The 22,627-nt window shown below is 47.4% G+C and overlaps 2 protein-coding genes across 6 annotated transcripts; one reads left to right on the top strand and one right to left on the bottom strand.

Moving 5' to 3' along the window:
- Nucleotides 1–1,241: 1,241 nt before the first annotated feature.
- Nucleotides 1,242–3,756, top strand: SPRYD4 (SPRY domain containing 4). The gene is made up of 2 exons (XM_025402697.1): nt 1,242–1,431; nt 1,795–3,756. The coding sequence occupies exons 1-2, from the start codon at nt 1,347–1,349 to the stop codon at nt 2,331–2,333; spliced, it is 624 nt and encodes a 207-aa protein (XP_025258482.1). The 5' UTR covers nt 1,242–1,346; the 3' UTR covers nt 2,334–3,756.
- GLS2 (glutaminase 2) lies at nt 3,723–22,191 on the bottom strand. Of its 5 annotated transcripts, none has more exons than XM_025402691.1 (18): nt 21,627–22,191; nt 13,380–13,479; nt 12,872–12,993; nt 12,147–12,276; nt 11,279–11,358; nt 11,029–11,192; nt 10,752–10,810; nt 8,983–9,015; nt 8,662–8,720; nt 8,089–8,155; nt 7,888–7,938; nt 7,598–7,774; nt 6,223–6,354; nt 5,988–6,080; nt 5,456–5,517; nt 4,888–4,964; nt 4,548–4,611; nt 3,723–4,416 (listed from the first exon to the last, which is right to left on the bottom strand). In XM_025402691.1, the coding sequence occupies exons 1-18, from the start codon at nt 21,806–21,808 to the stop codon at nt 4,260–4,262; spliced, it is 1,809 nt and encodes a 602-aa protein (XP_025258476.1). In that variant the 5' UTR covers nt 21,809–22,191; the 3' UTR covers nt 3,723–4,259. The 5 variants fall into 5 exon arrangements, with proteins under 5 accessions (XP_025258476.1, XP_025258477.1, XP_025258480.1 ...); XM_025402692.1 differs by having other exon boundaries at nt 21,389–22,098; XM_025402695.1 differs by having other exon boundaries at nt 8,089–8,228; nt 21,627–22,088.
- Between the last annotated feature and the right edge of the window lie 436 nt (nt 22,192–22,627).

Raw genomic sequence — 22,627 nt, forward strand, 5'->3', positions numbered from 1 at the left:
TTTTGAGGGGTAGGAGGATGGAGGTGGGATGTATGTTGATATTGCACTGGCCAGCAGAACCTTGAGAAGTGGATTGATTTTTAAAAATGTGGGCCTGGCATGGTGGCTAACACCTGTAATCACAGCACTTTGGGAGGCAAAGGTGGGAGGATGGCTTGAGCCCAAGAATTCGAGAACAGCCGGGGCAACAAAGTGAAACCCTCGTTTCTACAAAGTTAACCAGGCATGGTGCATGCACTTGTGGTCCCAGCTATACGGGAGGCTATAGCAGAAATATCGCTTGTGCCTGGGAGATGAAGGCTGCAGTGAGCTGCGTTCGCCTTACTGTGCTGTATGCAGCGTGGGTGACAGAATGAGACCCTGTCTCAAAAAACAAAATAAAATGGAATGCAGATCTAAATGTTAAATATAGGCTGTTCGTAATCTCCTACCTCATACACTAAACCAAAATATTGCTACTTTTGGTTAAGTTCAGAAAAGCTGAGTTAAACCATCCGTTCCTAGCCTTGAACATATAAAACCAACATTAACAGTATTTATGCATTTAGTATTATAAACAACTGTAAATTACCCAATGGTTGCTATTTGCCAATATATATCTAGATGATGATGATGATGATTATTATTATTATTTTCTTTTTGAGATGGAGTCTTGCTCTGTCACCAGGCTGGAGTGCAGTGGCAGGATCTCGGCTCACTGCAACCTCCGACTTCCTAGTTCAAGCGATTCTCCTGCCTCAGCCTCCCGGGTAGCTGGGATTACAGGCGCGCGCCACCATGCCCGGCTAATTTTTGTACTTTTAGTAGAGGCGGGGTTTCACCATGTTAGCCAGGATGGTCTTGATCTCCTGACCTCGTGATCCGCCTGCCTCGGCCTCCCAAAGTGCTGGGATTACAGGCGTGAACCACCGCGCCCGTCCTAGATTATCCTCACTTAATTATTACTAAGGTCTGTATATAATTTCTATTTTAAAAATGAGAACACTAAGGCTCAGAAAAGTGGAATGAGTTGCCCAAACTCACAGTGAAGCCGGGATCAAAGCTAATTACAGTACTGTTTAATTTTTAAATCTATACTTTTAAGCATCTGGCAACACTACATCTCTAAAAGTTTTATGTAGTTCAAATGTGAGCAGCGTCCCTCTACGCAGAAAAACTGAATAAACAGCATCAACCACCGGGTAGAATCAGAAAAGAAACCGCTAACGCAGCCGCCTCCCGCAGGGCGTCGCTCCTACGTCATAACACTGCGCGGCCGCCCCTCGCGCACCACGTGCTAGGGGAGCAGGCGGGCAGATGGCTGAGTCTGTAAGCGGGAGGCGTGTCCGGCTCATCCATGGCGCAAGATGGCGCTGCTTTTTGCACGTTCTTTTCGCTTGTGCCGTTGGGGAGCCAAACGATTGGGAGTTGCCTCCACAGAGGCCCAGAGAGGTAGGATTATCTCTTTTTACTCTTTTACCTCCAGAATGGCTTCCGTCTATTATTCCCAGACCCGACTCCGAGAAGCAATTCCAACCCTCTCGGGTCTTTTCCTTCCCCCACCTGCCTTGGTCTCTAGATTCCAAACCTTTGACACCATTTGGTTTCTTTAAATTCCGGGACTTCCTCAATCCGAGTTTTTCAGCTCCATGAGCTATCCATACTAAAGCGACCCCCCGACTCTCTTGCCCGCTTGGCATTCTGACTCTTCCCTAGTTGCTCGTGTCTCATGACTGCCTGCCTTAGATCTGAATATATCACCAGCCCTAGGGTTCTAGCCCCTGTTATTATCCCGTCTTTTTGCTCTGCCCGCAGGCGTCAGTTTCAAATTGGAAGAAAAAACCGCCCACAGCAGCCTGGCACTCTTCAGAGGTGATACGGGCGTCAAATATGGCTTGGTGGGATTGGAGCCCACCAAGGTGGCCTTGAATGTGGAGCGCTTCCGGGAGTGGGCAGTGGTGCTGGCAGACACAGCGGTCACCAGTGGCAGACACTACTGGGAAGTGACAGTGAAGCGCTCCCAGCAGTTCCGGATAGGAGTGGCAGATGTGGACATGTCCCGGGATAGCTGCATTGGTGTTGATGATCGTTCCTGGGTGTTCACCTATGCCCAGCGCAAGTGGTACACCATGTTGGCCAACGAGAAAGCCCCAATTGAGGGTATTGGGCAGCCAGAGAAGGTGGGGCTGCTGCTGGAGTATGAGGCCCAGAAGCTGAGCCTGGTGGATGTGAGCCAGGTCTCTGTGGTTCACACGCTACAGACAGATTTCCGGGGTCCAGTGGTGCCTGCCTTTGCTCTCTGGGATGGAGAGCTGCTGACCCATTCAGGGCTTGAGGTGCCCCCGGGCCTCTAGTATTTCCATTACTGGAGTCCCTAATCACGCTCTTGGCCAGCCTCCTTTTGAAAATGTCTGAAGCCTTTTTACTTTGCCTCAAGCAACCTCTAGCTCCCGCAATTCAATGTTGGGTCCTTTGTGCAATATCATAATCATCTTCCTCATCCCCTACCTTGTGAAAGCTAGGCATACAGCCAAACCCTCCTTCTCCCACCCACCAACTACTGCCAATTTCCTAGGCTACCATGGGTGATATATCTTCCCTGACCTGCTTCCTTCAGTCCCTCTGCTTCCCTTTGCCCAGACCTTTCTCAGACTGTATTCCATCCTGGGGTCTTATCATTCAGCTTTGTTTGAATTTATTAATCACCGTGATACTTCTCCCTCCCTTTGTCCACATGTAACTTGTTTGTTCTTGGGGCTCTACCAGATCGCTGAAGAGTAAATCCTTTCTACCTCTGGCTGAAGGAGTGGTGCAGTCAATGACTTGGCCCTTTTTCTACAGCACATTCAGAGTTTGGGCTCTGGCTCCCTCAGTAAGTGCTTTATTAACTCAGTGTGTCAAAATGAAAACAGAGCCCTCCTTCCCCAGTAGCTCAGTGCCACAGACCTTCAGCCCTAGACAGCTGTAGCTATCCTTACCCTGAGTCCATCTACCTTAATCTATACCTCTGACACCCAGCCAGTCTATCATAATCATTATCCCAGTTATAACCATGACCAAAGGAGAAGAGAGATACTTGGGGGATATCTAGGGTATGAGTGCTAGAAACTGTTGATTCTTTTATTTATTTTTTGAGACAGTCTCACTCTGTCACACAGACTGGAGTGCAGTGGCATGATCTTGGCTCACTGCAACGTCTGCCTTCAGGGTTCAAGCGACTCTCGTGCCTCAGCCTCCTGAGTAGCTGGGATTACAGGTGTGTGCCACCATGCCCGTCTAATTTTTATATTTTTAGTAGAGATGGGGTTTCGCCATGTTGGTCAGGCTGGTCTCAAACTCCTGGCCTCACGTGATCCACCCACCTTGGCCTCCCAAAGTGCTGGGATTACAGGTGTGAGCCACCATGCCCGGCCAACACTGTTTGTACTTGAGAAGTTCCATCTTCATTTCTGCCACAGTTGGAACTTCCCGAGGAAGGAGGGAGGCCTGAGGTTTTTTTGCACAATCTGTTTCAGAGCCTGTTTAGACTCAAACCTACACTTCCCTTGGCAGCAGAATATACTTAACCTAAAGCAGTATTTGGAGTTTAGAAAAACCTGGCAGGGTAAGTGAATATGTACTGTTTGGTAGAGTAGGTAGAGAAGCTGTGCTCTGACCCCGTGATTCCATCTTTTTCTCCCTTCTATGATGGTGATGAAGCTAGATACCCCTAGGGAAGAAAGAAGGACTGGGTTTAGCAAAAATGATTTGATAATTAAAGTTTATTTGAACACAAAATACTTTCTCTGTCTATAAAATTGGCTGTTAGCAGTAGCAGCAGCATGTCCTGGCCAAGGGGAGTAGATCTCTCCAGACTACTAAAGCCATGTACGTAGCCATTCCCACTTCCCATATTCTGTGGATATATACATGTGCATGGTAGCTAGAGTCCCTCCACCAGAGTGTCTTTCTCTCATGATGGTTTCTTCAGGGAGAGGAAGAGGAGACCTGGGTGAAGAGCTGGGATGGTTTTGAGTGGGGCAAGCCATTAGGCTGTACCTTGAAGCCCATTCTCTCTGGATAGCTCTACTGCAGGTGTCCACTGAGGCCCTTCTCTGTACTCTGTCTGCTGAGGGAATGGGGTATTTTGACTCTCATAGAAAGCACTAGCCTAAGTCACCACATGACTGCTTGGTCCCCACTGAAGCAGTGTAGCTCTCCATAGCATTTTTGGTGGTTATGGATTACATGTGTGGCCAGCTCATGCTTTTTCTTGAGCAGGGGCTCTCCATGACCTGTGCTCATACCATGCTTTCTAAGTTCTCTTTAGACAGGGCCTCAGCTGCTGCCTCAGCCTGAGTGTCAGAGAGTGTGTAGGAATCCTGGTAATCTTGAAGCAGTTTGACCACCTCCAGATGGTTGAACTGCACAGCATCATCCAGGGGAATGTTGCCCCATCTGAAAGGAATAATGATATGATCAGGCAAAGGAGACATGGAGAGTGTGGTGGTTGTATGTATTTGCATGGTGGCTGGAGGGTAGGTAGAGAAGCTGTGCCCACCCTCCTCCACTTTTAGCCTAATACTCACCTGTCCTTGGCAAAAGGATTCACTTTGCAAGCCTCGATCAGGAATTTAACAACTTCGATGTGTCCTAGGAATACGGGCAGAAGGAAAATGAGAAGGCACAGGTCTTGAACCCTTTGGTGCAGACACTTAGCCACTGAAGTCTTTACCAAGAGGGGAGCGGAAAAGGCTTCTTCCCATTTTGTACCCTGCAGCACCCAGTAATAGTCTAGCTGCAAAGCGAAGGGTGTCTAGATAAAACTAGTTGCTGCCCCTATAACCTTGAGAGCACATATAACAAAGGAACTTTTGGTGAAAAAGAAAGGGTCTTATGATTGCCCTCCCATCCTTAACCCTTCAGTACCTTCAGCTGCAGCAACATGCAGAGCTGTGCGCGAGTCATAGTCTTTCTGTTCCATATCCATGGCCGACAAGGCAAACCTGAGGGTAGTGGGAAAGCAGCTAGAGTTGCCTAGATCAGACTGGAATCACAGGTGTTCTTTGTGAGCTGGTGTCAGACTGGATGAGTTTCAGAGAAGTGAAATAGCCTATACCCAGATTTGTAGGCTCTCAATAATCTTTTTTCCATACCCAGATGAGACTATTATACCCATATTAGAGAGATGGGAATGTGATGCTGCCAGAAATATCACTCACGGCCTACCTGTGGTAAGTGCCCATTGGAGGCAGGGTACCTACTTCCTCGGACTCTGCTCTTAACACTCAATAACAACGGCTAACATGAATTATAGAGCAGGCAGTTTACTTAAAAAAAAGTCTCCTTTTTTAAAAAAGTCTAATTTAAATGCAATCTATATCCATTCTGTCTAATTCCAAAGCTGAAGCACTTAACTGTTTTGCTATGCTGCCTCCCAGTAAAATCTCTGACCAGGAATATTTTATTGTGTGTATTTGGTCAACAGTAGCATTACCTTCGAAGAGCTGAGACATCACCACTGTAGGCCGCAAATAACAGGTTGACCACAGTCTTGTTCTGGAACACAAATCATACCCTCCTGACATTAATTGAACTCACCTATGTCAGCTCTGCCCTGTGACCTTCCTCCATGGGTGCTTAGTCAAGGGTATTGCTGAAGTGCTGAAGTGTTATGGAGTGCGCTACTCTGAAATACTTTTTGTTTTTTTGTTTTTGTTTTTGAGACGGAGTCTTGCTCTGTCGTCCAGGCTGGAGTGTAGTGGCGTGATCTTGGCTCACTGCAACCTCCACCTCCCGGTTTCAAGCGATTCTCCTGCCTAAGCCTCCCAAGTAGTGGGACCACAGGCGCATGCCACCATGTCCAGCTAATTTGTATTTTCAGTAGAGACAGGGTTTCACCACGTTAGCCAGGATGGTCTTGATGTGACCTCGTGATCCGCCTGCCTCGGCCTCTCTGGGATTACAGGTGTGAGCCACCGCACCTGGCCTTTGAAATATTCTTACAAGCCACCTGGAGTTTTCCTTACCCGAACTTCTCCCCCTTCACGCCGTGGGTCTAACTTCCGAGCACAGTGCCTCAGGTTGTCATAGTTGTGGAAATTGAAGAGAGACACCAACTTCTAGAATTGTAAGCCAAAAATACTGTGTATTTACTCCTTACACTTAGTAGGAGCTCAAAATTGTTTTATTAAAATAAAAGTGGTACAATTAAACAAATTTATTGCTTCAAAAATATTAAGTACTATATGCAAAGCATCTCACCTGGCAGAAGCTGGTCCCCCTATAGCTGTTCCCCAGCTTGTCCAGTGGGGGTGACAGGCACATCATTCCCATGACATTGGGTACCACCAGGAGGATGGCTCCTGATACAGCTGACTTGGCTGGCAGGCCCACCTGGGGAACAGAATTGAAGCTGAGGATGACGTGGGTGTGCCCCAAATCAGAAAATAAACAAGTTAGGCTGTACTCTTAACAAGTTTACAAATGACTGCATGGCCACAATCCACCTCAACCTTTTGGCTTGTTAATTAGCTTCTTTTATTACTCCTGTCCTTTTCTTCTCTTAAAATTCATTGATTCAGCTAGAAAATATTTTCTGAAATACAGCATTCTGTGCTGGATGCTGTGATAGAACTAGCATTGTGGTATTAGGAGATAGGTAATAAACAGCTAAATAAATAGTGTTAGGAGGTAGGTAATAAACAGGTAAATAAATAGACAAGTAATTTTTAAAGTAATTGTGATAAGTAGTGAGAAGAAGTAGGGTGCTGTAAATAGAGGTAGGGTGGTCAGAAAAGTCTTTCTTTGGAAATGACATCTAAGCTGAGACCTCAAGGAGAAGAGCCAGCAATGTGAAGCACAATTCAGGAGCTGTGACATCTCTCATTGGTTTTTTTTCTTTTTCTTTTTCTTTTTTTGAGATGGAGTTTTGCTCTTGTTTGCCCAGGCTAGAGTGCAATGGCACAATTTCGGCTGACTGCAACCTTCACCTCCCAGGTTCAAGCAATTCTCCTGCCTCAGCCTTCCAAGTAGCTGGGATTACAGGTGCACACCACCACTCCCAGCTAATTTTTTGTAATTAATAGAGATGGGGTTTCACCACGTGGGTCAGGCTGGTCTGCACTCCTGACCTCAGGTGATCCACCTGCCTCGGCCTCCCAAAGAAATATCTTTTTTTTTTTTTTTTTTTTTGAGACGGAGTCCTGCTCCATCACCCAGGCTGGAGTGCAGTGGCGCAATCTCGGCTCACTGCAAGTTCCGCCTCCCGGGTTCATGACATTTTCCTGCCTCAGCCTCCTGAGTAGCTGGGACGACAGGTGCCTACCATCATGCCCGTCTAATTTTCTGTGTTAGCCAGGATGGTCTCGGTCTCCTGACCTCGGATCTGCCCGCCTTGGCCTCCCAAAGTGCTGAGATTACAGGCGTGAGCCACCGCACCCGGCCAGACATCTCTTTATATATTCAAGGAACTTGGTGTTTTTGAGAAACTCGTCTAAGGAGTCTCAACCTAATTGCCTTCCTGGAAGTTGGTGAATGAGAGGCAGGAACAAGCTTCCACCTCTATCTTCAGAGAGTCAGTGTTCTCTCTTCTTAGCACTGGGCACATGACAGATGGATGGCAGAGCCAGAAACTCACGTGGAAGGCAAACTGGCCAGAGAAGTCATACATGCCGCAGGAATGCATGAGGCTGAGGGTGTTGCGCACTGCTTCAGCACTCAGCACACTCTCGCCTGTGATGGGGCAGATCCCACCATTGGCGAGGGTGGCTGCCATGACACTGCCTGATTCACAAGTGACCTCCACAGAGCACAGCTATGAAAACAAAGAATAGGTGAAGATGTGATGTGAACCTGCACATGGTACCCTCCGGTGTAGGGCGAGGACAGTCTGTCCTGTTCCCTCGGCCCTGAGCAGTGTTTTCTTACCTGGAAGTAGAGATCAAGGGCAGCCATCATGTCCACCCCCTTAGGAAAGCACTGCAAGGAAGAGAGGGGAGAGCATTTCTCTTCAGGACATCAGCAGCCCTTTCACATTGTCAGGGTCTCGGCCGAAACCCCCAACCCCTACTGCCCTTCCACTAGCAGCAGAATTCCCAGGGACTTTCTCTCCCAGCCTCTCCTGGTTACCTTCTTTTCCTTGAGATAATAGCCAATGGCATAATTCCGATCCCCTGTTTCCTTCTCCGACTGGAATCTAAAGCAAACACCCAATTTAGTACTTGAAGTTGGAGGAATAGGTGTTGGGAGAAGGCGAAAAATTACCTTCCCTGAGAGAGATAGAACTACATCACACCACAAACTAAATGAACCCCTTTATAACTTCTCACAGTAATATTAGAGGAAATTTCTGAACCTCAGCAAACACTCAGCATAGCTTTGTTATAAAGTAAACCCAAACCAAACACCCCAAACTGTCTAGTCATCTAGTCTAGGAAAACTGGTGAAGTTTTTGGCTTTGAAAGTCTTGGCAAGAAAGGGCTTAGGCACAAACCATCACACTCTCTCATTACGTACTAATTAGTAATGGAAAAAATTATTTTACAAGGTAAACAACTGTTAATGAAGGGACTCAGAGGAAGCTGGAGGGCCAAAGGATTTCTTCCTCCTAAGATTCTCTCTCCCCCATTCCTCTTGTCCCCATCCTAAGTACACACAGATACACCACAATGCTTTCGGTCAGTCCTCTGAATAGGGACTTACGTGGCATTGCTGAAACCCATGTATTCATTCCCAGCCATTTTGTTGAGATACTGCAACACCTGGAAGCGAAAAAGGGACATTGAGGCTCCACTTGACTAAGAAGCTCTATTAATACCTCACAGGCTGACTAGCCCTTCTGAACTCAGGTCTTGTCAAGAGGCTTTCCTCTCTGAGGCCAGCAGATTTCCACACTTCTGGAAATAAGGCTTCTAGTATGGGCTGGTGCACCTGGTAGTGGAGTTAGAGAGCCACTGGGGCAGCTGGAGAGGACAGCATGCTGTGGAGAAATGCAGCCAGGGGCCAAGTAGCAAGGGAACTTACAAAATCAAACTTCTCTGCTTTGTTACAGTCCATCTGCAGAGAAAGAGAGAGATGTCAGTCTTCTAAGCCTAGGAGGATGACAGAGGGAAGGGTCAGAAGGATCTAGTGGAGTTCAAGTGTTAGACTGGTCCTGCTGCTGCAAATGTGTTCAATTTTATATATATATATATATATATATATATTTTTTTTTTTTTTTTCCTGAAAACACCGCACTTCCATTGGCTCCTCTCTTTCTCTTGAGGCAGAGTCTTGCTTTTTCACCCAGGCTGGAGTGCAGTGGCATGATCGTGGCTCACTGCAGCTTCGACCTCCCAGGCTCAAGTGATCCTCCCACCTCAGCCTCTGAGTAGCTGGAATTACAGGCATGAGCCACCTTGCTGGACCATCCCACTTCCATTCTCAATCCAAACCCTCATCCCTGACTCCCACGTTCATTTTCCTGACTCTAATCCTGTCTCCCAGCCCCACCCTATCCCTGATCTCCATCCTCATTCCTTACACCCCATACTAGACCTTTACTCTATCCCATTGGCCAGCATGATGGTTCATGCCTGTAATCTCAGCAATTTGGGGGGCCGAGGTGGGAGGATCACTCAAGCCCAGGGGTTTGAGACCAGCCTGGGCAACATAGGATAGACCCTGTCTCTCTCTCTCTCTGTACAATACACACACACACACACACACACACACACACACACATATATATATATTTTTTTGAGACAGAGTCTTGCTCTGTCACCTAGGCTGGAGTGCAGTGGCACAATCTCGGCTCAACTGCAAACTCTGCCTCCCGGGTTCACACCATTCTCCTGCCTTAGCCTCCTGAGCAGCTGGAACCACAGGTACTCGCCACCACGCCCGGCTAATTTTTTGTATTTTTAGTAGAGACGGGGTTTCACCGTGCTAGCCAGGATGGTCTTGATCTCCTGACCTCGTGATCCGCCCGCCTCGGCCTTGGCCTCCCAAAGTGCTGGGATTACAGGCGTGTGCCACTGCGCCTGGCCTCTTTTTTTTTTTTTTTAAAGTTCCTACTTAGATGGGAATGGGATGAGGCAGGTCCCAGATACAGGTTTGTAGATGGAGCCATCACAGAACAAGGGGAGAGACTCAGCCTCATTTCCTCACCCAGACTCATTGCTTACTCATGTGTCAATTACAGAGTCAATACCACAGGGACTGTGACACCTGAGTCCCTGGGGGGAGGATTCCTAACACCACCTTCCTCAGGAGGGGCTGTGATTGGCCCCAGGGTGTTGCTGCCCAGCTGCTCCCAGGTTCTTGCTCAACCTCTGGGAGACCTACAGCTGATGGGCTAGTTTGACACCCTGTTCAAGGCCAACTCACAGTTCCAGGTGACGTGAATAACTGCCCTGGCCTGGCCATTCACCCTTCCCTGCAGGTGTCCCACACCCAGAAATGGCCAATCAGTGCCCAGTAGTGCTGTCCTCCCCTTGTCTCTGGCATTTGGCCCTTGGTCCTAGGCAGGGGTCAGGACCTGCTCACTTCTCTAAGAGTCTGGAAGCTCTAGGCTCTAGACTCATGGGTGGGGGCAGGGAACAGTACTAGTAGGGGTGAGGGAGGTGGTGCAGTCTCTTTTACTGACATCGTCAGCATAACGTGGGTCCCTGCTGTGCCTCATGTGCCTTCTGGGGACCCTCAAAGGAATCAGAGCCCCACCAGTCTCCCCGGAGAGCTGAACAAATATGAGGGATACAGGAACACAGGAGCTTAGAGGATAATACCTGTCAGAAGGTTAAGGTGGCACTGACCTTGATCAGGGAGCTGACAACAATGGCACCAGCATTGACCATGGGGTTATGGGGGATTCCTGGGGAAATACAAACCACCAAGAGTCTCAGCCACTGAACAAAGCCTCCCTGACAGCCCGCTCATTTTGTGGGTTAGACAAGAAAGATTGCTTGCTAGGGAGAAAGGCATGACAGGGCTAATCGGGAAGGGCAGAGAAACAAAAAAGGCTGGGGGATGGGGTGGGGGTAAGGAGGAGGGGACGGCTATAAGTACGGTCTGAGCCTTGGTAGTGCTCACCTTCCTCATTGAGGGAGAGCTTGTTGTAGCGCAGGCCACTAGGCTCTTTGCCCACAAACTTGTGCACGTAGTCAGTGCCTAGGGTGCTTATGGAGATGGCATAGGTGAGGGGCTTCACACAGGACTGCAGGCAGAAGGGGATCTTTGTGTGGCCCACAGAGTGCCTGGAGGCAGACAGATGCCATGAAAGGGGTTGGCCTGTGTTCGGCACCTGTGCCCTGCCTCCCCTTCCTCTTGCCCAGCATCTCACCGCTGACCATCCACAGTGCACAGGGAGACACCCCACAGGTCTGGGTTTGACTTGGCCAGCTGAGGGATGTAGGCTGCCACCTGGACATGAATGGGTAGAGAAAAGGGAGATGGATGTGGAGAAAAGGAATAGAGTTGAGGATGAGGGTAAAGACAATCTTTTAGATAAAAGCTAAAATTCTGTCTTCTATAGGGCAGAAGGGTTCCCTGCTGCCTGTTGCTCCCAGAAATTCCGAGCCTTAAGTCCTAGAAGGCCATATCTTTCTGTATCCCCAATCCTGTAGAGATACCAGTAAAGCTAATGGAAGTTAAAAAAGGAGAATTCTGAGGTCACCTTCCCCTTTTGCTTCTTAGGCTCAATTACCATATAAATCCCTTTGAAGACTGTATTATAGACTCTTGATTCCCTCACCTGCTCTAGGAATCATGTGTATAGAAACACATGAAGCCAGGTCCCCATTTACAGAAGTTCTGCTTCTCATTTCTCATTCATAGGATTCCCAGCCGCAGGAAATCTCTGAGAAGCAAGGTATATCTAGATGTGGTGGCTCATGCCTGTAATCCCAGCAGTTTGGGAGGCCGAGGTGGGTGGATCACTTGAGGTCAGGAGTTCGAGACCAGCCTGGCCAATATGGCAAAACCCCATCTCTACTAAAAATACAAAAATTAGCTGGGCATGGTGGCATATGCCAGCTACTCGGGAGGCTGAGACAGGAGAATCACTTGAACCCGGGAAGTGGAGGCTGCAGTGAGCTGAGATTGCATCATTGCACTCCAGCCCAGGTGACAGCAAGACTCCATCTCAGAAAAAAAAAAAAAAGATATTTGGCCCAGGTCCCTGACCCCTCCCTTAGTCCCCTGGCTCTCACTTTGCCTCCAGTGAGCTCTTTGGCATCCTCAAAGATGCGATCCACATGGCCCGTGAACTCCTCAAAATCAGGAATGACAAACTTCTTTCGGAATGCCTGGGTCAGGAGCACAATGTTGCTGCTCACACACCTGGATCCCAGATACGATTGGATTAGGGGGCTAGAGAGATGCAGCTGGGACTCACTCTGGAGCCATGGAAGTCGCGAATAAAGAAGGTTGAGTGGTCTTCCGGTTTGGGATCAACAGCTCTGTTACCTTTGGCAAATCAGTTTGCCTTTCTATGTCTTAGTTTCCTTACCTGTAAAATGAGGGGTTTTAATGATGTGGAAAGACTATGTCTTGGGATATGAGAAAAAAAATAAATATCAGAATAATATGTATGTATGTTACCTTGATATTTAAAAAATCCTAAATCATGAAAGTATATTTACATATATTCATGTATGTGTGTCAATACATAGGACATTATCTAGAAGATACCCACTAATCTGTTAATATTTACTTCAGGGAAAAGAGGATAGGATTGAGTAGGGAGGGAAAGGAGAACATGTATTTCTATATTGTTTGAACTCTTATAATGAGTATTCATGTATAACTTATATAATAAGTAATAAAATAAAATGAGGAATTGAACTATACAATTCCCAAATTCCTCCCTGCTGTGAGAGTCTACGTCCACAGGACAGTTTTCAGAGAGCAGTGCCCTTGTTTCTGGGGCCCTCACTTTCGGAAGAGATCTCGGTCCAAGAGGCCACCACTACTGGACTCTTGGACCACACGGTGCATCTCGCTCATGCAGTCTTGGAGCCGAGGATCTGATGTCTGCAGTCCAGTGGCCTTTAGTGCCTTTAGAGGAAAGAAGAGACCGGAAAGGTCAGCTACAAGGACAGTGATGTACTCCTCATAATCTTTCCCAGTGGATACCCGATTAGCTGAACCCCAGCCACTACAATAGGTGGAACAAATGGGTTTGGAGAATAAGAAAGGAGGGGATGGAGCAACTCTGAAGGCTAACAAGGGTTTCCTGTCCTTTTTCCAGAGGGTTTAATCTTCTGACCCTGGGGCAGGGATGGGCTTGTCTTGTCAGCCTAGACATCTGGATTCTCATCCATCTGTATGCTTCACCCTCATGTAGCAACCCATTAGCTGCCCTGCACTTGTCATACCCTCGTTTCCCCACTTTTCAGAGATCTTAAGGAATTAGCATCCTGAACAGGTAGAGAGCAACTTACAGTGGTGAACTTGTGGATAGGGATTTGTTCCTGTCCTTCAGCAATAGTGTAGAAGAGCAAATCACCCAGGCGGGACAGCATGCCACTTTCTGATGAATCACTGGGGGCAGAGAATGGGGAGGAAAGTGGGGCCTGAGAACTGCCACCTGCTCCTCCTTCTGCAACATGGGCTTATAAGTAGGTGAGTGTCCTCATTCTATGCCTCCTCCTTAAACCATCTGATCTATGCCTATAAATCTAACTTTCATGTCTGTCCTAAGAAGTTGTAGATCTTTTCTGTAGCTTTTACTCCTGACCTTCAGATCTTTATTTTTAGCTCCCTTCTCACACTTCCACCTATAGGTGCCCCACAAGCACTGATAACTCAGTATGTCCAAACCTGAGTCATCTTACCTCCTTTCCTCTTCTTCTCCTCTTGTTTCCCACCTGGGTTAACAGCATTACCACCCACCTGGGTGCCAAGCTGGAAATGTGGCATCATTTTGATAGTTTCCACACCTTAAGTCCATGCTTAGTTGGTCACCAACATTGGATGAATCTGCCTCATAATGTCTCAAATCCACCCTCTATTCTCCTTTTCCCTGTGCCAGCATGCTGTAGTAGACCAGTTTGCCCCATAATAGCTGTGTGATCTTGAGCAGTTTGCTTAATATTGCCTTGCTTCCTTATCTGTAATATAAGGGTAGTAATGTCTACTTCACCTGGGTGATATGAGGCTTAAGATAAAAATTCCATGAAAAACTGTCTGACACAAAGTAGATGTTCAATAAATCATATATATCATCAGCTCCTTATTCCCTTTTACCTAATTGCCACTACACTCTCTTGACTTTCAATCCGTCTTTTTTATTTTTTATTTTTTGAGACAGTGTTTCACTCTTGTTGCTTGTTGCTTCAATCCATCTTCTAAAATGTGCTAGTGATCTTTTTTTTTTTTTTTTTTTTTTTTTTTTTTTTGAGACAGAGTCCGGCTCTGTTGCCCAGGCTGGAGTGCAATGGTGCGATCTCAGCTCACTGCAACCTTTGCCTCCCGGGTTCAAGCAATTCTCCTGCCTCAGTCTCCTGAGTAGCTAGGATGACAGGTGTGTGCCACCACGCCCGGCTAATGTTTTTGTATTTTTAGTAGAGACGGGGTTTCACTATTTTGGTCAGGCTGGTCTGGAACTCCTTACCTCGTGATCCGCCTGCCTCGGCCTCCCAAAGTGCTGGGATTACAGGCATGAGCCACTACGCCCGGCCAAAATGTGCCAGTGATCTTTCTAAACTCAAATGTAATTTCTCTACTCAAAAACATTTGCTAACTCCCTATGCCTACAGAATAAGCTCTTGAAATAAGAAAGTAGGCCAGGCGTGGTGGCTCACACCTGTAATCCCAGCACTTTGGGAGGCTGAGGTGGTTGGATCACCTGAGGTTAGGCGTTCGAGACCAGCTTGGCCAACATGGTGAAACCCCATCTCTATTAAAAATACAAAATTAACTGGGCGTGGTGGCACATGCCTGTAATTCCAGCTACTACAGAAGCTGAGGCAAGAGAATTGCTTGAACCTGCGAGGCGAAGGTTGCAGTGAGCTGAGATCTCGCCATTGCACTCTATCGTGGGCAAAAAGAGCAAAACTCTGTCTCAAAACAAACAAAAACTTGGTAGGCCATTAAAAGCTCTTTAAAACCTGCCAATTGGCCAGGCACGGTGGCTCACGTCTGTAATGCCCGCACTTTGGGAGGCCAAGGTGGGCAGATCACCTGAGGTCAGGAGTTTGAGACCAGACTGGCCAGCATGGTAAAACCCCATCTCTACTAAAAATACAAAAACTAGCCAGGTGTGTACTTGGGAAGCTGAGGCAGGAGAATTGCCTGAGCCTGGGAGGTGGAAGTTACAGTCAGTCGAGATTGCGCCACTGCACTCCAGCCTGGGTGACAGAGTGAGACTTTGTCTCAAAAATAAATAAATAAATAAATAAAACCTGCTCACTTAACTTCCCTATTCCCCATCATGCCCACACACTCCAGATGTAACAGGCAATATAGATGGTTCCCCAAAATGGGCCGGGAACTGTGAGGCTTCCTGGCCTTTGCTTATGCTATAACTTCTGCATAGAATGACCTTTGCTTAGTATGGTCCTGCTCATTCTTCAAGGTCCAGATCAAATGTCGCCAACTCTGTAAAGGCTTCCCCAAACCTCCAGGTATTGCTTATGCTGCCGGTTTGACACAACACACCATCTTACTGACAGAAGGATCTCCCTTGCTCCACTGTTAGGTCTTTGTGTTTTACACATCTTTTTTATACATCTTTGTCTTCCTAGCACTGAGCAAAGTCCCTAGCACACAGTGGGTCTTCAATAAGAATTACTAAATTGTATTGCTGGCAAGGTCCCTGTGCCCCAAAGTATCTCTCTGGCTTATAGCACCTAAAATTCCAGGTACTGAAGACTTCTTAGTTTTCAAGACTTCCATTAATATGTTAAAATATTTAGAGGAGGCCGGGCGCGGTGGCTCAAGCCTGTAATCCCAGCACTTTGGGAGGCCGAGACGGGCGGATCACGAGGTCAGGAGATCGAGACCATCCTGGCTAACACGGTGAAACCCCGTCTCTACTAAAAAATACAAAAAACTAGCCGGGCGAGGTGGCGGGCGCCTGTAGTCCCAGCTACTCGGGAGGCTGAGGCAGGAGAATGGCATGAACCCGAGAGGAGGAGCTTGCAGTGAGCTGAGATCCAGCCACTGCCCTCCAGCCTGGGTGACAGAGCAAGACTCCGTCTCAAAAAAAAAAAAAAAATATTTAGAGGAATTTTTTTTAAAGTAGAAAAGGGATCTACTATGTTGCCTAGGCTGATCTCAAACTCCTGGACTCAAGTGATCTTCCCACCTAAGCCTCCCAGAGTGCTAGGATTATAGGCGTGAGCCACCACACCCAGACAAGCGGAGTTATTTTATCAGATTATTTCCAAATATGACAGCCAGTTTCGATTAAGACCCTTCAAAGATCTTTGACCCAGTCAGGCGCGGTGGCTCATGTCTGTAGTCCCAGCACTTTGGGAGGCTGAGGCAGGTGGATCACGAGGTCGGGAGATCAAGACCATCCTGGCTAAAATAGTGAAACCCTGTCTCTACTAAAAATACAAAAAAAAAAAAAAAAAAATTCGCCGGGCATGGTGGCAGGCGCCTGTAGTCCCAGCTACTTGGGAGGCTGAGGCAGGAGAATGGCATGAACCCCAGAGACGGAGTTTGCAGTGAGCTGAGATTGCGCCACTGCACTCCAGCCTGGGCGACAGAGCCAGACTCCATCTCAAAAAATAAATAAATAAATAAATAAATAAATTATAAAACAATAAAATTTTAAAAATATATAAAACAATAAAATTAAAAAAAAAAATCTTTGACCCAATAATTTGACTTCCAGGGATTTGTCCTACAGGTACACTTACACACCTCAAAAATAACATATTTACAATTATTCATCACATTGTTGTTTTTTCTTTTTTTTTTGAGACGGAGTCTTGCTGTGTCACCCAGGCTGGAGTGCAATGGCATGATCTCTGCTCACTGCAACCTCTGCCTCCTGGGTTCAAGCGATTCTCCTGCCTCAGCCTCCCAAGTAGCTGGGATTTACAGGCACGTGCCACCATGCCCAGCTAATTTTTGTATTTTTAGTAGAGACAGGGTTTCACCATGTTGGCCAGGCTGGTCTCAAACTCCTGACCTAGTGATCCGCCCACCTCCTCCTCCCAAAGTGCTGGGATTACAGGCATGAGCCACCACGCCCGGCCTTCACTATGTAGTTAGTAATAGTAAGATTAGAAACAACCTGATGTGCAGCAATAGGGAACTGGTTAATTATGGTATATTCATGTAATGGAATATTATGCAGTATAAAAAAAAGAAATTGGGGTGTGCTCTAAGTATTGATATGGAATTCCCTCTAAGATATAATATTAACTAAAAGAAGTATGTTATAGAACAGTGTATAGAGTATGGTAGTATTTATGTTTGTTTGTTTGTTTGTTTTTAGAGATGGGGTTTAGCTTAGCTGTATTGCTCAAGTTGGCCTTGAACTCCTGGGCTCAAGTGATCCTTCTGCCTCAGCCTCCCTAGTAGCTGGGACTACAGGTGCATGCCACCATGCCCAGCTTTATTTATTTTTATTTTTTAATTTATTTTTTATTTCAATAGGTTTTTGGGGAACAGGTGGTGTTTGGTTACATGAATAAGTTCTTTAGTGCTAGCTTTATGTTTTCATTTGTTTTTTCTTTTTTTTCTTTATCAGTTTTCTCAGGTTGAAGCACAGGTTTAAAAGGGAAAAATATATATGTGTTTGCTTATTCAGGCACAGAATATTTCTGGATGAACATTTAGTTAGAAATAGGTAAGACTGGCCAGGCATGGTGGCTCATGCCTCTAATCCCAGCACTTTGGGAGCCCAAGGTGGGCAGATCACAAGGTAAGGAGTTCGAGACTAGCCTGACCAACATGGTGAAACCCCATCTCTACTAAAAATACAAAAATTAGCTGGTGTGGTGGCGCCCGCCTGTAACCCCAGCTACTCAGGAGGCTGAGGCAGGAGAATTGCTAGAACCCAGGAGGCAGAGGTTGCAGTGAACCAAGATTACGCCACTGCACTCCAGCCTGGGCAACGGAGTGAGACTCCATCTCATAATAAATAAATAAATAGGTAAGATTGATTCATCTTCTACAGAGATGACATAGGTGCTGGGAAAAAGGGATGGGAGGGATACTTTTCACTATCTTTTGTATATTTTGAATTTTGAACCATATGGAATATATTATCTATTGAAACAATGGATTAAAAAATAAGACTCAAACAGCTTGGCATAGACTAGGCATGTGTGTGTTTGGAGTCAGGAGAAATACCAGAAGAGGGAACACCAGAAGAGTTTTCCTGCTTCTGGGTAAATCTGGTTGTCACAATGAAGCTAGGGTCTATATGGGGAGAGGAGGAGAAAAGCTATCTGAGGGATAACTCAAGAAGGAAAGTACATAGGAACACTTTGAAGGCAGGACTCAGGACTCTGTCCCTGGAAGCTGACAGAAGACAGGAAATAATGCTATACCACTGAATGTATCACAAGCCTAAAAAAACTGCATGTCCCTCAGATATGGATGGATCACCAATGTAATCTTGAGGGAAAACAAGCAAGGTGCAAGAGCAATGTATATAGTATGATACCAAAAAACCAAGGTACAGGAATAATGTGTTTAGGATACCATTTGTATAAAAAAAGTAAAGTAATATCAGCATGTATTTTATGCATAAAATATCTCTAGAAAACTATACATGATATCACTGACATCAGATTATCTCTGGGGAGCAAAATTTCCTTGGAATTTAAGAAATAATTGAACAAGTGTACAAGAGTATATAGTAACCAAATTGAAGACTGGTTATTTAAACTATGATACCTCAAACAATGGAATCTTTTAAAATTACAAAATGACAATGTCATACATATTCAATGATATTAAAAGCTGTTCATAAATGGAAAAGATAAGTTCAAGAATATGACTATCCCATTTTTGTTAAATTACATATATATATAGGATATATATGACTATATCACAATATTAATTGGTTATCTCTAATACTGGGATCTTTATTTTCTTTTTAAATTTTTTAAGTAATAAACTTATTTATTTATTTTTGAGGCAGTGTCTCACTCTGTTGCCTAGGCTGGAGTGTGGTGGTGCAATCATGGATCACTACAGCCTCAACCTACAGGGCTCAAGTGATCATCCCACCTCAGTCTCCCAAGTAACTAGGACTACAGGCACACACCACCATGCCTGGTTAATTTTTGTATATATATATTTTTTGTAGAGACAGGATTTTGCCATGTTGCCCAAGCTGGTTTCAAACTCCTGAGCTCAAGTGATCCTCTCCACCTTGGCCACCCACAGTGCTGGGATTACAGGTGTGAGCCACTGCGCCTGGCTCTAAATTTATTTTTTTAATTGACACATAATTGTACAGATGTTTATGGGATGCATAGCGATGTTTCAATACATAGAATTATAGTGATCAGTAAGGGTAATTAGTATATCCATCATCTCAAACATTTATCATTTCTTTGTGTTGGGATATTTTCCTCTTGATACTCTTACTTTTCTTTTAAAGTCATAAATACAGCCGGGCACGGTGGCTAACGCCTATAATCCCAGCACTTTGGGAGGCTCAGGAGGGTGGATTATCTGAGGTCAGGAGTTCAAGACCAGTCTGACCAACATGGTGAAACCCCGTCTCTATTAAAAATACAAAAATTAGCCAGTCATGGTGGTGGGTACCCATAATCCCAGCTACTCGGGAAGCTGAGGCAGAGGTTGCAGTGAGCCGAGATTGCGCCACTGCACTCCAGTCTGGACGACAAAGAGACTCTGTCTCCAAAAAAAAAAGTCATAAATACAGCTAAATAGCTAAATATTAAACAAACAATAACCCGAATAACAGCGCATTTCCTCTTTGCTGCTCTCTTTCCTCCGCCAAACACAGGAACCCCACCCCATTATGGTGTCACACTGCCAGGGCACATCACTCTCCAGTGCTCACAACCCTTTCTGCATGGGGAGTACCAGTCCAAGGATATGACAGGGGGTTCCCTGGGCAGAAGAAACAAGGTCCCCTGAAAAGACTTCCATCACCAGACTCCCCTGGATAAGGAGGTGTGTGGCGGGGGAACTAGGGATACCTATAGTTCCCTACTCTGCAGAAGGTAGACAGATGAGGGAAGTTCAGCCTTTGCTGTATCCCACCTTATTTCTCCCATGGTGAATATCTGGGAGGAAGTTGGGGTGGAGACTAGAACAGGAGGGAGAGGGCTTATCCTTTAAATGTTCTGTGTCTCTTTGAGAAGAAGCTGATGGAAAAGTACTGTGTAATATGGATAAGCAGACACCATGACTATGAAAAAAAGAAAGAAAAGGCCGGGCATGGTGGCTCATGCCTGTAATCCCAGCACTTTGGGAGGCTGAGGTAGGCAGATCATCTGAAGTCAGGAGTTCAAGACCAGCTGGGCCAACATGGTGAAACCCTGTCTCTACTAAAACTACAAAAATTAGCGGGGTGTGGTGGCGCGTACCTGTAATCCCAGCTACTCTAGAGGCTGAGGCAGGAGAATTATTTGAACCCAGGAGGCGGAGGTTGCAGTGAGTCAAGATGGTGCCACTGCACTCCAGCCTGTGTGACAGAGTGAGACTCTGTCTCAAAAAAGAAAGAAATAAAAGTACGGCATAATGTCATTAATAATAAATAATACCTATTGGTGTCCCTTACGACAGAGACTCGAGTAGTTGGTGAGGTAGTGTTGTGTCAGTCTGGCTACTTTACTGATAGTGTCTATGTTTCTGAGTGTCATGAAGGAGATGGCCCATTTCCTGTTCCTGCTACAGTAGAGCAATGGCTCTTTGAACAGTGTCTATGCTGGCCCTCTGGGGAGGACAAGATTTCCTGTTCAGCACCGTCTGCGTCTCGGAGAAAAAGGCTCAGCCACCAAGTGTGTCCTAGGCGGTGGGAAAGATAAAAGTTTGGCCACCTGGGCGGAAGAAGTACCCAAAGAAAGAACCTTTTAGATTCCGGAGCCTGGGCAGCATAAATAATAGCTCTGACTGGCTCTGGTTTGGGAAATCTGCGTCTTACAGACTTTTCCTCTATTACAAATATTCTCCCCATTCAACAACCAGTTTGGAAAATCCCCCCCCCCCCATTCTGCTGTTCAGGGAGCACTACTACGCACACACCTAACACTTATGCACGTACCTGCGCACCAGTAACACACGAGCATCACACATTACCCACCGAGGACACGCAGAAACACAACACACAGACAGACCCCAGTACACTTGGACCTGAGGCAGGAGGCTGTTCCACACCCACGCATCTCCTAAAATATACACCGAGACGAGGGAAGGTGAGGACGGGCGGCGTGCGCCAGGCCCTGCACTCAGACACGTGAACCAAGTAACACTCGGGGCGCATCTGTGATCCAGGTTAACTGCGCACCTTGGACAGGCGCCATCCCCAGGACCCGCTTGCCCGAACGCACTCCCAGGCAGATTGCAGATTACCGCCCGAACGCGGCGTACCCAAAGCTCCACATCCAAAGGAAAAGGCATCCAGGGCTAGTGAGCCAGGAGAGGGGAGATGAGGGACGCTGCCTGGGGAGGGCACTCGGGAACTAGCGAGGACCACAGTGGGAGTTGGGGCAAGCCCGTCCCCTGCCCTGTCCCAGGAGCCTTACTGATCCTGGTGCTGCGGCTGGCGGCTGTGTGGTGTCTCTCTGCCCTGCGCCGCGGCCTCACTGAGGTGGTGCCGGACGCCCCCGCCAAGGAGGGGGCTCCGGCTCAGGTGACCCCAGTCTCCCCGCCGGCAGTGACTGCTGGCCCGGCTCAGCGCCTTCTGCAGAGCCTTCATGGAGCGCATGCCCCCAGCAAGCCGCTGGCTCTGCAGGTGCGCCCAGGACCTCTAGCTGTGGCTGAGAAGGAGAGGCGGAGCGGGCGAGACAAGGTGCGGGGGAGTTCTGTGAGGGAGCTCTGGGCCTGAAAGACCGAGAAGGGGGGCCCGGTGGGTGGGGCTGGGGCAGGAGGAGGGGCCTGCCCCTTTAAAGCTGGCTCCAGGGTTAGGCACACCCTCAGGACAGGGGCTAGGTGAGGAGCGTTGGGAATAAAGGAGAACCCCAGCGGGTGGAGAGAGGGCGGTGCCTGGGAGCTGGAATGGACAATGCCCAGGCCCAATCACTGAGGAAGCAAAAACATTGAGGCGGGGAAAGGGTAAGGTTGCCCAATGAGAGCAAGACGGTAGGCTCTTGCGACAGCCTGCGGGTGCTTCCACGTGGGCCCCGCGAGCGCTTCCGCGTGGACCCCGAGAGCGCGGGTGTCCGCGGATGCTGAGGGCTGGAAAGGCGAGGACAAGCTGAGGCAAAGCCGGTGGGGGCGGGAGGCGCTCTCCGGGGACACCGTGGGGCTGCGAACGATGGAGTTCTCGTTAGAGAGGAGGGTGCTGCCTCGAGAGAGGAGGCCAAGTAAGAGTGAGCCCAGTTCAGGAGGTCACTTAGAGAGCCTCGACCTCCGAAGGCCAAACCAGCGCCCAATAATCCGGCGCGTAGCGTGGCCCGCGGCCGACCTGCCGTGGTGCTGAGTGGAGAGCAGGATGGCTGCTGGGTACCGCGGGCAGAAGCAGCCGACCAGCACCTCAGGGAGGCATGGGGCGGCGGGAAGGTCGCTCTGGCGGTTAGGATGCCTG

This window comes from Theropithecus gelada, chromosome 11 (assembly GCF_003255815.1).
Source record: "Theropithecus gelada isolate Dixy chromosome 11, Tgel_1.0, whole genome shotgun sequence".
Lineage (NCBI taxonomy): Eukaryota > Metazoa > Chordata > Mammalia > Primates > Cercopithecidae > Theropithecus > Theropithecus gelada.

Excerpts from the sequence above, each read along its gene's own strand:
- SPRYD4 (XM_025402697.1), top strand. The coding sequence starts at position 1,347 with ATGGCGCTGCTTTTTGCACGTTCTTTTCGCTTGTGCCGTTGGGGAGCC. Across the intron at positions 1,432-1,794 it reads CTCCACAGAGGCCCAGAGAG|GCGTCAGTTTCAAATTGGAA; the intron begins GTAGGATTATCT and ends CTCTGCCCGCAG.
- GLS2 (XM_025402691.1), bottom strand. The coding sequence starts at position 21,808 with ATGCGCTCCATGAAGGCTCTGCAGAAGGCGCTGAGCCGGGCCAGCAGT. Across the intron at positions 9,016-10,751 it reads TTGTCAGCTCCCTGATCAAG|ATGGACTGTAACAAAGCAGA; the intron begins GTCAGTGCCACC and ends CTTTCTCTGCAG. Across the intron at positions 7,939-8,088 it reads ATTATCTCAAGGAAAAGAAG|TGCTTTCCTAAGGGGGTGGA; the intron begins GTAACCAGGAGA and ends TCTTCCTTGCAG.